General features: G+C 46.7%; 1 protein-coding gene across 1 annotated transcript; it reads right to left on the bottom strand.

Annotated features, from left to right (window-relative positions):
• Positions 1-824: 824 nt before the first annotated feature.
• On the bottom strand, positions 825-10,315 carry LOC149273593 (ras and Rab interactor 3-like). The gene is made up of 10 exons (XM_089506133.1): positions 10,079-10,315; positions 9,218-9,329; positions 7,822-7,894; positions 6,722-6,813; positions 6,370-6,629; positions 5,019-6,084; positions 4,165-4,473; positions 2,800-2,931; positions 1,337-1,500; positions 825-1,124 (listed from the first exon to the last, which is right to left on the bottom strand). The coding sequence occupies exons 1-10, from the start codon at positions 10,313-10,315 to the stop codon at positions 825-827; spliced, it is 2,745 nt and encodes a 914-aa protein (XP_089362259.1).
• Between the last annotated feature and the right edge of the window lie 3,654 nt (positions 10,316-13,969).

Genomic DNA, 13,969 nt, shown 5'->3' with positions numbered 1-13,969 from the left:
TTAAAATCTATTGGATGCTATGATGTAATCCCTGGGGCCCCTTTCTAAATAACGGTCGCCACAAACAAGGATGTTTCCTTTTATACAAAAGTTTTTATTTTTCCGTGACAAAAAGTCGTATATAAATATATACAATTAAGTTACAGTCCAAGTAGATACAAAGGAGTAACCGTGGAAACCCGGGCTGGCTGAGGGTGATTTTTCCTTAACAGCAGCTGACGTGCCAGGGGTTGCTTCTTACTGAGCACGATGGGAGTTGGAGTCCACTACAGCTTTATGACGAGAGGAGCTTAACTTTGGTATTACGCCCATTTTAGGCGCCCCCCGGAGGGTCTCAGCGAAATACTTTGTGACATTTCTACTTTTTGTTAAACCTCCAGCGGGATTGCCGATGGGTGATCTGCTTGATGACATCATAGCGCCTCTGCTATGTCACATATGATGTAAAAGTTGTGACTCCGCGTTTGTCGCAGGCTTTCTGCAAGGGCTTTCTCGGGGCGAAGGTGACGTTTTCCAGCATTTTTACCCGAATTTCAAGGCTAATCCGACACCCGACTGCCACGGAAGCCGAAGCAAAATAGATCAGAGCGGTGGCAGTGTAGAGGATTTATTTCCCCCAATATTTTCCTCCTTTTGTAAAAGGAAATTAGATTTACAAACGTCACACATATATATATAAAAATAAAATAAAAAGTACCCCGCGAGTTAAAGCACAGCCAGCTTGCTTTCGTCTTCCCCCCGGAATTCCGGCACTTCATCCGGATCGTGCGCAGCTGGTGTGGGAACGGGGGGGGGGTTGTTACAGAGGTGGGTCCCGCGCGGGGTTAAAGCAGTTCCAGGTCGCTGACCACGTGGTCGCCGGCGCCGGTCTCTTTGTAAATGAAGTGAAAGTCCAGTTTCTGTTCGTGTTTCAGCAGGTGGGATTTGACCCGGTGCGGGAAGGCGTTGTCGGCGAGCCGCGGGCAGCGATCGTTCACCATGACGAAGAGTCCGTAACCCCGCGGCTCCGACACCTCGAACTTTTCGGCGCACTGCTGCAGAACGGCGGCGACGCTCGTGTCCGACCTGATGCTCAGCGTGGCGCTTCTGGAGTCCAGCCGCTCGTACGAGACCGAGATGAAGTCCTGGAAGAAGATATTAAAGTTATTTAAAGCCGTTAAGTGCGACTCGCGCCCCGACAGCATCAGGGGTTACATTTTAGAAGCGGTTCTGTTTCCATAGCAACTACTTCATCAGAACTGCAGATCGGGTCGTTTCATTGGTTGCCATCAGGGCCAGAGCTTCCCTCCGCCGTGACCTCGCGGGGAATAAGATCGGATACTTCGGTTTATCCCACCTGTATGGAGGAGCGGGAGACGCGCGCTTTATTCAGAGTCCGCCGTCTCTCCCAGCGGTGGATCGAGTCCTGAACCTCCACGCTCAGCTGCCGCGTCACCGTGATCTTATCGTAATTCTTTATGTGCTCCAGAGCGCCGTACGTCGTGGTCAGGTAATAGGAGCCTGGAGGCAAAACACAGCGTCAGGGACCCCGTAATATCATTTTACTGTATACAAGACCCTGTATACAGGATTATATCACTAGATACAGGACGCTGGGGGGGGGGGGTTATATTACTGTATACATAGCGCTGGGGGGTTATATTACTGTATACAGCGCTGGGGGTTATATTACTGTATACAGGACGCGGGGGGGGGTTAAATCACTATATACAGCGCTGGGGGGGTTATATTACTGTATACAGCGCTGGGGGGGTTATATTACTGTATACAGCGCTGGGGGGGTTATATTACTGTATACAGCGCTGGGGGGGTTATATTACTGTATACAGCGCTGGGGGGTTATATTACTGTATACAGCGCTGGGGGTTATATTACTGTATACAGCGCTGGGGGGTTATATTACTGTATACAGCGCTGGGGGGTTATATTACTGTATACAGCGCTGGGGGGTTATATTACTGTATACAGCGCTGGGGGGTTATATTACTGTATACAGCGCTGGGGGGTTATATTACTGTATACAGCGCTGGGGGGTTATATTACTGTATACAGTGCTGGGGGTTATATTACTGTATACAGCACTAGGGGGTTATATTACTGTATACAGCGCTGGGGGGTTATATTACTGTATACAGCGCTGGGGGGTTATATTACTGTATACAGCGCTGGGGGTTATATTACTGTATACAGCGCTGGGGGGTTATATTACTGTATACAGCGCTGGGGGGGTTATATTACTGTATACAGCGCTGGGGGGGTTATATTACTGTATACAGCACTGGGGGTTATGCTCAGGGAAATATTTTCCCCATGAGACTCCGTCACTTGTAGTAACCCAGTATGGTCACTAGAGGGCTCTTGTGCGCCGCTCGTGGCTGCTTCTCACCATTAACGTAACGGGTTCAGAGTGCGTTCAGCACCAACATCCTTAATAACTACAGAGCAAAATATCCGCTTATAACGGACTAATTTGTTTTCCAAAAAATAAAAATTTTGCTGGTGAAAGCAAGGTCTTTCTGAGGGGGTGGTAGATAAGTGGAGCAGCCTCCCAGCAGAAGTGGTAGAGGGTAATACAGTGAGGGTATTAAACCTGCATGGGATAGACATACGGCTCCTGAATCTAAGACGAGACCAACGACTGATTAAGGTTTGAGTCTTTACAGCAGGAGAAACGGAACGCGCAGCAAGGACCCCTCGTAGCGTTAGAGTTAAATCCATGCAGTAGAACGAGGGAGTGCAGCCGTTGAGCCGACGCACACACGTGGGGGGGCACTGCATGCGCGATTACGCGCTCGTTACCTTCTCCAAGCTGCAGGGACGGGTCCATCAGCTCCATCATGTACTCGACATCGAGCAGCAGGAACTCCAACTCACAGCGAGCGAGGACATACATCAGGACCGGGAGGAAGTCATCGGCCCCGTGAGGCCGGCCTGCGAGGAACAAATATTTATGAGGATGCAAAGAAGTTCATTCACCAAAAGCAGGGGGGCTGCAGCTTCCTCCCCATATAATAAATCGCTAAACCCAGTGATATGACTCAAAAAAGCAACATATTTTGCGGAGGAGGAAATCCCCCACTTTGCTTTCCAAATTCTCCGCTACGTCGGAAACCTGTTTGTTTGTTTGTTTTTTTTACATCATCTGCCTCCAAGAAGCTGTGGTAACAGTACGTCTTTTTTTATTTTCTCAAGAAACTTCTACAGAGTTACTCCATCCGGCTATAAACGGAACGCTTAGCGGATTCTATCATCAGATTTGGAAATATTCCAATAAAACCAAACCACAGCGGGGAGCAAAAAAACAAACAAACAAAAAAAAAAGACTCTTCTTCGGCTGCCTGTCAGTTGCCCCATTTAAAACAAAACCTTTTAAGAAAAAGGTGAAATTACACCAATGATAAAATATCTATTATATTATATATATATATATATATATTTTTTATTTATTTTTATTTATTTATTTTTTTTTACAAAAAGTCCAAACAATTCCATCATTACAGAAAAAAAAAAAAAAATTTATATATATATATATATATATATATAGACTGTTCAAAGGTTTGGGGTCACTAAGAAATGTTTTTGTTTTTGAAAGAAAAGCAGATTTTCCCCATTAAAATAACATGAAATGGATCAGAAATCCAGTGCAGACGGGGTTAATGCTGTAAATGACTGTTGTAGCTGGAAACGGCTGATTTTTAATGGAATTTCTTCATAGGCGTACAGAGACCCTTTATCACTCCCATCACTCCTGTGTCCCAATGGCCCTTTATCACTCCCATCACTCCTGTGTCCCAATGGCCCTTTATCACTCCCATCACTCCTGTGTCCCAATGGCCCTTTATCACTCCTGTGTCCCAATGGCCCTTTATCACTCCTGTGTTCCAATGGCCCTTTATCACTCCCATCACTCCTGTGTCCCAATGGCACGCTGTGTTTGCTGATCCAAGTTAAGTTTAAAAGGATAATTGATGGTTAGAAAAACCGTTTTGTAATTATGTTACAGCCAGAAATGTCCTTATTTCCCGTGACAACCGCTCAGTGACCCCAAACATTTTAAATAGTAGTTAACATACACACGAAGGTTCTCTCGCCCCCTGATTCCTGCACCGGTTATAACATATAATAATAATAATAATAAAAAATAATAGCCCCCACGGACGGTACCTGGACCCCCGCTGGACATGGAATCGTAGATCAGTTTACAAGCCTTCAGCAGGTAGGTAATTTTTTTCTCCGGGGAGTAAGTCTTGTGCATCGTCTCAAATTTCTGAATGATTTTCTCCATCACGCCGCTCTCCGGGACGCTAGTGGTGACCCCCAGGTCCGTGGAGGTCGTGTCCTGGATAACCAGCTGGTTTTCCTTGAGTAGCCTCAACGAGCCGTCTTTAGCGTGGATCTCACGGAGGTACGACTCAATCGGGGACTTCAGAGGCTTCAGGACACATTTACAGAGAGCAGCTTCAACAATGGCATCTGACCCGGGGCAAGAAAAACGAAAAAAAAAAAGGATGAACAATGATCTAAAAAATGATGCCTTACAGGTAGTAATTCTAGATGGTGGTAGATAGCTGGAACTGCCTCCCAGCAGAAGTGGTAGAGGGGATTTAAACATGGAAAGGAGTGACTTGAAAAGGAACAAATTAACATTTCCTAAGAAAGTAAAATAATTCCAATAATTACTAAATCCATAATTTCTCTTTTATCATTATATCCCTTACTGCTGAAAAAAAAGAAAAAAAAAAAGTACATCTTCTTGCTCAAAGTAGAATTTTTTTTATTTTTCCGTTTAGTGTTTGAGAATTTTGCCTTCTCTACTGGGAAGTAATTCAATGGACGCACCACTCTTTAGGGGGATACAGTTTCCCCAACAACACAAAAAAAAACAAAACCCAAAATGAATAAAGGTGCCAAGCAGTATTTGGAGACCAACCAGATCTCCATCGCTCTCTTTTACGGTTCAACAACCACAAAACACAAAAAAAAAAACTCAAAAACACAAAGCAAAAGACCCCACTTGCCTATTTTTTCGTCGCTGTAGAGACTGCAGTCCACCATGGCCGTCAGCTCCGCGCTCTGCACCAGGTAACTCTTGAGCTGGGTCATCATCAGCCGGATCTCCTGTAACATCTCGGTGCTGGAGCTCTGCTTCGCCATCATCTCCAAGGTGTAGCTTTTATAATTCTGGACCAGATCCCCGAAGTAGGAGTCCTGGTCCTGGGCCAGCTCCGTGATCCTCTTCTGCAGCTTCCTGTCGGCGGACATGAAGGCCGTGAGAACGTTGGTGATGGCCACGATGGACAGCCTGTTTTTTGCCTTGTCCAACATAAAAGAATGGCTCTTCTTGATGGAGGGCCTGCTGAGCCTCTCCGCCTCATCCTCCATGCTGCTGGTGGAGTAAGAGTCCTGGTCCGCGTTCGGCCCCGGAGAAACCGACCCGCTCACCGGGGAATGCAGAGGTGTATCAGAGCCCTTTAATTCCTGAGAAGATCCAACTGGATTGCGGTCGAGTTTCTTCCCCAAAGAGTCTTCCTTGGTGGCGCCAGCGTCCTCCGTAGCGCTGGTTACCGGTGGATGTTCTGGAGACGGCCGGCCGCCTTCCGCCACCGGATTTCCATCGACAGAAGTTACGGCAGATGACCTGCAAGAAAATTTCTTTATCCTTGGTGGTGGAACGGGAGGAACCTTCTGGGACTTGGATGACAGTTGACTCGGTCGAGTCGGTGAAGCATCCAACTTCTCTGAAGTCTCCTCTTCATGAGGCTCTTGTGAACTTTTGGATTCTTCTTTCACGTTGGGTTCCGCACCTTGTACGTTGGGTGAACTCTGGATCTCCTTTCGTTCTACTGGGTCACTTGCGTTTCCATCGGAGACTTTTCCCGATTGTCTTCTCCTGGGAACAACCGGTGGGAATGAGCTTTTGGCGCGAGCGTTGGGCGTCTCAACCTCATTTGCTCCACCATCTTTTTTATCCTCTGAGCTGTTGATTTTCATCTTCTCATGAAGAGGAGGAACACAGTTCACCTCAGCCGTCCTTATTAAGTCCTTATGCTGACTCCGGGTCCTTATGACCTGCGGACCGGACGTCTGTGAAGCAGAAGAAGGACTCGACGGGACACAAACGTCCTCCGAGGGAGGTGGGTTATGCGGAGCGGGAGTCGCTTCAGAAGAGGAACCTTGAAGATCGTCGGTAGGAGGGCATGACGTTAAAAGAAGATCAGAAGTCGTCGAAACCGATATTAAAAGAGGGTTAGGAGTTTTATAATTAGCTGGTGGAGAAGAGGGAGGGATGGAGGGGAGAGGAGGGCTCTGCGCACCAGGAGGAGGAGGAGGTGGTGGAGGTCTTCTGTAGACAATTTTTGGAGTTTTAACCACAGTGTTTGCGAGGCAGTTTTCAGGAGGAAGTTTCTCAGGGTTTCCTGAGTTGCCAAATTCTTCTATGAATATCGGGTTCACAAACCACAGCCGCTCGTCGCTTTCGGCAGAGACCTCGATCTCGCACGTATATTTGCCCGGGTCCGGGGCAGTTGGCCGGTCGGGGTTTGCACCGCAAGCGTTTCCATGCAAAGCAAGTTTCCCAGAGCGAGAAACGTTCGCGTTCCGTTTCTCCTTGAGGGACGCGGCCCAAAAACCTGCAAAAACACCCCAAAAAATAAATAAATAAATGGGATTGCTTGTTCTAAGAACGCCGGCCCCAGACTCTGGATATTCCAGATCTATTTACCTGTCCCGAGGTTGGAGATTTCTTCGAGGTCCCTCATGCCCCGAGCTCGGCCAATCAGGTGCGGCAGCTTTAAGGGGGCAGGTAGAAGATCTCTGAGGAGAGATCACCGAGGTTAACGCTATCAAAAAACAGCAACATCCGACACCGCAGAGTCACCAAGTTCCACACAAACCTTCCCCCAGGTTATACGAAGCGTCAGCCTTGGGGCCGAGGGCTACAGGAAGCTGCTGAAGGACTGTCCGGGGGGGGGGGCCCCATTTATAAAAATGCACTGTATCCCCTTATATACCGAGATAGAGATATATAAGATATAAGATATATATTAATATAAAAAATAATAGCATGTTTAATCATTATGAGTCTTATTAATTATTCATATTTTATTATATTATTATTATTAGACTTGTTACATGGTATCGTTCATGAGGCAGGTATGTAAAGTTGCATTTTTTTTTCCTTTAACAAATGACATCAATGTTTTAAGTAAAAATACATGAATACGGGGGGGGGGGGGGGGTAAAATTAACTGTTAAAACCCAAACATGAAATAGTTGCAGACACCTCCGCTGGGAGGTTGTTCTCTGGATCCACTACTTTCTGGCGATGGGTTAGGGTATCAGTGAAAGTGTTTAATGCCCCCGTCTGAGAAGAGATGTGGGATTCAGTTACCTGGAAGCCAGAAATCCCAGCCGCGCGGGGGAGTAAAATAAAGAGATTTTTGGCGGAGAATAACGGAATTTCCGCACAATAATCTCTACAACAGAAATCTGGCATCTCTTACAAATAGTCATTCGTTATAAAGTTTCCGGGCTGGGGAGATCGCCTCAGAGGTAACATCGAGTTTGGCCTCCACGAGAACTCATCAGTCTTCTTCAGAAAGTAAAACATCTCCAGAGACACTATGCGCTCTTTTCATGCGTAGAAGAGACATCCGAGGACAGCTGAACATAAGCGTTAAGGATGCTCGCCTACTGTTTAACTACAATTCCCATTATCTCTGGAAGGGAGATGTGACCCAATACCTGCCGGTGAGCTAACAGCCGGACCTCTGACACAATGATCAGCGTACGGACGCCCAAGCGTTAATGAAAACCACTGACCTGCTGATGCAGTAAAACCCGATTAGTTTGAAGATTTCCTCAAAAACCAGCGCAGAGCCCTGCAGACACATCACTGGGGGAGAGAGGAGCGAGAGAATGATGAGCGAGAGAATGAGCGAGAGTGATGAGCGAGAGAATGAGCGAGAGTGATGAGCGAGAGAATGAGCGAGAGTGATGAGCGAGAGAATGAGAGAGAGTGATGAGCGAGAGAATGAGAGAGAGTGATGAGCGAGAGAATGAGCGAGAGAAAGAGAGAGAGATGAGCGAGTGAAAGAGAGAGAGATGAGCGAGTGAAAGAGAGAGAGATGAGCGAGTGAAAGAGAGAGAGATGAGCGAGTGAAAGAGAGAGAGATGAGCGAGTGAAAGAGAGAGATGAGCGAGTGAATGAGAGAGAGATGAGCGAGCGAGCAAAAGAAAGTGAGAAAAAAAAAAAATAGGTGACTAAGCATATATTAGAATTACAATGTGTCAAAAGCAATTCTGGGTGCAAAGTGGAGCAATCACCATAGCAACCAACGGAATGTTCCTGCTGACTTTTAGCAATTTGCACCTAATGATGGATGACTTTACCAAATAATAATTCAGATACAAGAGAGAACAGCTAGACCTCAAATATATGTGAGTGTAAAATTATGGTATTTCATGTGTAATATATATATATATATATATATATATATATATATATATATATATATATATATATATATATATATATATATATATAAAAATATACACACAAATACACACACCCCCCGGCCATTCTATTACGGGGTAATTTATGGTTGTTCTTTATAATTTGTTGCCAAATGTATCACAGGAAGTGGCTTTAAATGTAAATGCTAATATAAAGGCCATTCCCATGGAATCCGCGCCCCGGTTTCTCCCGGCGCTCTCCGCTCTCACATGCCCCGGTTCCTGTTTTTTGTGATTTTTTGTAGATTAGTAGGTGAAGTGACGCGTTCCTTTTCCTGCGCATCACGTGTTTTACGCCCTGTGACATGTGAAGCAACATCGTTCTAAAAAGGACTGAAGCTGGATTTCTTCTTCTGCTAATTTTCAGCCTTGCTTTGGGGCAAAAATATGTATAGGAGGCCGTAGCGCTGGGGAAGTTATTGGCACCATATAAATAAATAAATAAATACTAATAACAAAAATGCTGATAATTATTTCCCCATTACTGGTATTCCAGCCTCACAACCCCCCCCCTAGTGGATATTTGTGGAACTACAAAATAGGCTGCTGTTACCAAAATAAAACTGAATTTTCTATTAAACCAAAAAAAAAAAGAAAAAAAAAAAAAAAAAAAAAAAAAGTGTCCAACCGCATAAATTTAGTTAAATAAACACAAAATAATTTTTTTTTTTTTTTTTTTATTTTTTTTTTAAAAACAACCTACTTGATTTCTCCTCCTTGATGTTAAAACGCAGAACAGCGGGCTTCTCGTGAACCGTGAAACGTGCGAGAAGAACCATGCACTTCTGGACCACGTCTCGCGTCACCATAAATACCTTATTAACAAAAAAAGCCCATTAAAAACAGATGGCGATCGATTATTTTTTATTTATTCTTGCAGAAAACAGGAAATGTGTTGCTTCCGCATCAACAGAGAGGTCTGTCTGGGTAACCACTACCTTTCCAAATAAGCTTTAGAGAAGTTATTCAAAGGACTGGCGAAATGCAAGATATATTTAGCAAAAAACAAACTGAATAGACATAAATTTAGTGAAGTTCCTCGCTATTAGAAAGCATTGCGAATCTGGGAAAGGGCGTGAGCAAAAAATTGGGAAAAATAAGAAAAAAAAATTTAAAAAACCCCCAAAAATATTATTTTTTCCATTCCAAAAGGTATTACAAAATCCATCAATATTCCATTGTCTCAGTTCCATGTTTTCTGCAGCATTTCATAGTTTATAATGAACGTCACGGGTCAGAAACAGGACAGAATAGAAAAATAAATCATGAAAAATAAATTTATAATTATTATTAATATTTTTATTTCTCCTACTAAAGGTTCAGCAGTTTTAATACATTTTAAGAAATAAATTAAACCGACCAGGATTAAGACTTATTATTACCCTGCTGATTCCTGCACCAGTTATAGATTTGCAAAGATGACCAGCCAATCAGAGGAAGGAGGTCAGGTGCATTCTGGCAATATTATGCTATAGATATGAAATAAAAGACAGGCGGTTTGTTCAGATTTCATGTTTGAGGGGGAACCCAGTTTAGTGAATACGGGCCCTTTTCAGGAACGTACCCCGTCGGCTTCTCCCTTCAGTATGTCGGCCGCCTGCTCCTGACTCATACACAGCTGCATCCAGACGGGGCAGGTTTTTATGAGCCTGTCTAAGAGGCCGATGCTGGAGAGCGCCGGGCAAATCCTCCGACCAGCAGAAGCCGGCGGTCGCTTCTCCGCGTCGGCGGCATCCGCAGGAGGACTGGAAGAGAGAACGATGGGGGACGGCGGTGAACGAGGAGCGGCCGGGAAAAACATCGCAGACCATGGAGGAGAGAGAGGAGAGGAGAGAAGGATGGAGGGGGAGAAGACAGCGAGAGGACAGGACGGGCGATCAAGAGAAAGAAGACCAAAAAAAACTGAGGCAGTGCGAGAAAAACTGTAAGAAACGCAGACTTATCAAAAACAGGAGCCATTCTAGGGTAAAATGCTGAAATATCACTAAACGAGAGGACATCAAACCCCAGCCCAACAGTATACCATCCCATGCGTGATCAAATCCCCTCACTGTATCAGCCTCTACCACCTCTGCTGGGAGGCTGTTCCACTTATCTAATACCCTCTCAGTAAAGTAAAACCTCCTTCCATTGCATCTCAGCTTCTCGGTTTTAGATTACGGCCTCCTGGGAAGGATACAAAGAATTCCTTTATCGGGGCACAGACCCGGCTCGGAGCGCTGGCGATGACATCACGTTGTGCATTGAGCAGGAAGTGCTCAGGATTTCCCGTGAATTTCTGTTATTTCTGTGTAAGGGTCTCTGCGTGCCGAGCGGACATGGCCCTTATCTGCATCCCGTCCGCGGCTTCCTCCGCCAGCGCGCACCTTTCCTGAAAACATCCGCGGCTCGGAGCCCAAAACGGCAAAAACACATCCAGAAATATAAAAAAAAAAATGAAAGTGCTGGAGTTTCAGGAAGCTACCTGCGCCCAACACCCACGTGAACACGGGCGAACACGCCAAAACATGCCATTTAACCCTTCGGAAGACTCGCCCGCCACAATTATATATATATATATAAAAAACATAAATAATATATATATCATTTCCGGATAAGAAACCAGATACAGTAACGCCTCGTCACACAAGGAGAGGAGAACAACAACAGGATACTAATATAGTGTAATATATATATATATATATATTACACACACTAACTATACATACACTACCGTGTGAAGGGCCATTGGAACCCAGGAGTGATGGGAGTGATAAAGGGCCATTGGAACACAGGAGTGATGGGAGTGATAAAGGGCCATTGGAACACAGGAGTGATGGGAGTGATAAAGGGCCATTGGAACACAGGAGTGATGGGTGTGATAAAGGGCCATTGGAACCCAGGAGTGATGGGAGTGATAAAGGGCCATCTATGAAGAGATTTCATAAAAAATCAGCCACAATAGTCATTTACAGCATTAACCCCGTCTGCGCTGAATTTCTCATTCATTTCATGTTATTTTAATGGACAAAATAAGCTTTTCTTTCAAAAACAAGAACATTTCTATGTGACCCCAAGCTGTAATGGCAGTGTATATGTCTGTGTGTGCGTGCGTGTATGTATGTATGTATGTATGTATGTATGTATGTATGTATATAATATCTGCCCCACCGGGGCACGGAGCGCGGCCGTCAGATTCCTCCCCTGAACTCCGGCGAGTGGCAGCCGGGGGGCAAAACCCCCATCAGTAATATTGTAACAATGTTCTTCCCAAAACAAAGTTCTGCTTATTTTGTGATGTCAGCGATGTCCCCTGGGAAGGGCAGGCGTGATGTCAGCGATGTCCCCTGGGAAGGGCAGGCGTGATGTCACCGATGTGTGGCACGATGCGTACCCCCGCAAGGGGTCGTCCCAGATGCTCCTGCGCTGATCCATTGGTGTTGCAGACAAGACGTGGACGGCTGAGGCTTCGAGGACGACGTCGGTTACCAGAAACTCGCTACAGGAAACGCAAAACCTCAGAGACCTCGAGAACATCCCGGCTACGGAAACAGCGGCCCTGGGAGCTCAACGTGTTAGAGATGCCCGCGGCTCGGCCCCCGGGGGCCAGAAATCATTGCCGGGGGTCGCTGCTTTACACTTTACATAACGGTCACTACGCAGTCAGACATAAACCGTCCCCGGGAGCGCTCTAATCCACCGACCCTCAACCGCCCCCGGGAGCGCTCTAATCCACCGACCGTCAACCGCCCCCGGGAGCGCTCTAATCCACCGACCCTCAACCGCCCCCGGGAGCGCTCTAATCCACCGACCCTCAACCGCCCCGGGAGCGCTCTAATCCACCGACCCTCAACCGCCCCCGGGAGCGCTCTAATCCACCGACCGTCAACCGCCCCCGGGAGCGCTCTAATCCACCGACCCTCAACCGCCCCCGGGAGCGCTCTAATCCACCGACCCTCAACCGCCCCCGGGAGCGCTCTAATCCATTGACCCTCAACCGCCCCCGGGAGCGCTCTAATCCACCGACCCTCAACCGCCCCCGGGAGCGCTCTAATCCACCGACCCTCAACCGCCCCCGGGAGCGCTCTAATCCACCGACCTATACTACAGAAAACATGTGCAAACAAGACGCCAGAATCTAACACTAGAGCGTCAGAGGCTGAGATGTAGAGGTAGTTTTACTTTTCCGAGATGTTGCTAAATAAGTGGTAGAGGTGGTAGAGGGTAATACAGCGAGGGTATTAAACACGCACGGGATAGACATACGGCTCCTGAATCTAAGACGAGACCAACGACTGATTAAGGTTTGAGTCGTTACAGCAGGAGAAACGGGCGACCAGACGGGGGCAGATTTTTTTTGTAAACCACAGATATTCTCTGCAGCCGCCGGCTCCATAAATTTACAGCAAATATTCTAGAAGCCGCGGCTACTTGGCATTAGCCGCATGATCAAAAATAATGGAGAACGCAGCCAGCTAATGAGAGCATCTGGAGCCGGACCGAGCAGATGTGTCCCCAAAAGGCTGTCATGCTGACCTCACACGTATTTATGATATGACATCATTACTTTAAAATGGCCCGGACCGCGCATTCAACCAAAGCAGAAGCTCAGGACAACCAGACAGGCTACGCCTTTCAACCAAGGAACCCAGAACCCGCCGGCAGATCGGCCCCATCCGGTCGCCCGTTTCTCCTGCTGTAAAGACTCAAACCTTAATCAGTCGTTGGTCTCGTCTTAGATTCAGGAGCCGTATGTCTATCCCATGCATGTTTAATCCCCTCGCTGTATTACCCTCTACCACTTCTGCTGGGAGCCTGCTCCACCTATACACCACCCATTTCCTTGCAAACTTAACAGCAGCTTTCAACCAAATTCCAGTATTAGTCGAAAAGCTCCCGGAGTAAATGTAATAAATTATCAGCCGCCTGCCCCAAACGCAGAAATAAAATTAAGACCAATAAGAATTTGGGGTTCTGTAGATTGTGAGGAATGGGGAGTTGTTGATTAGACTGTCAGCTCTTTTTACTAAAACAGGTTTAGGGCTGATAACTCAGGGCGGGCGCGGCAGGGATGGGGAATTTCGGTGTGTACACTGTCAGCGGCGCAGCGCATTCCAGGCTTCTCGGAGGCGAGGGAATAAACCCGTCCCGCCGGGTCTCCTGCACACCAGGGGAGGCTGGCAAACATTAAAGGGTTAAGAGTGCAGCTATTTGGCGGGGAGTGGGGAGGAACTGGTTAATCGGGTGGCAGGAGTGTAATCACCCTGAGGTTTTCTGCCATGCATGGAGGCAGCTGCCGGGTACAGCGAGGTCACGGCCTCTGCAGGAGCCTTCTGGAAGCCATGATGAGTTCATGTGTTCTAGAAGCATAATCTAGAACAGGGCCATCCAACCTGCGGCCCTCCAGGTGCTGCAGGACTACATCTCCCACAATGCTCTTTCAGCTAAGGGGCTGGCTGAGGATTATGGGAGTTGT

This window comes from Sceloporus occidentalis, unplaced genomic scaffold (genome assembly GCF_023333645.1).
Source record: "Sceloporus occidentalis isolate IW3139 unplaced genomic scaffold, rSceOcc1.0.p SCAF_365, whole genome shotgun sequence".
Lineage (NCBI taxonomy): Eukaryota > Metazoa > Chordata > Lepidosauria > Squamata > Phrynosomatidae > Sceloporus > Sceloporus occidentalis.
The sequence above is the reverse complement of the archived record's forward strand: the minus strand, read 5'-3'. Positions and strand labels throughout refer to the sequence as shown.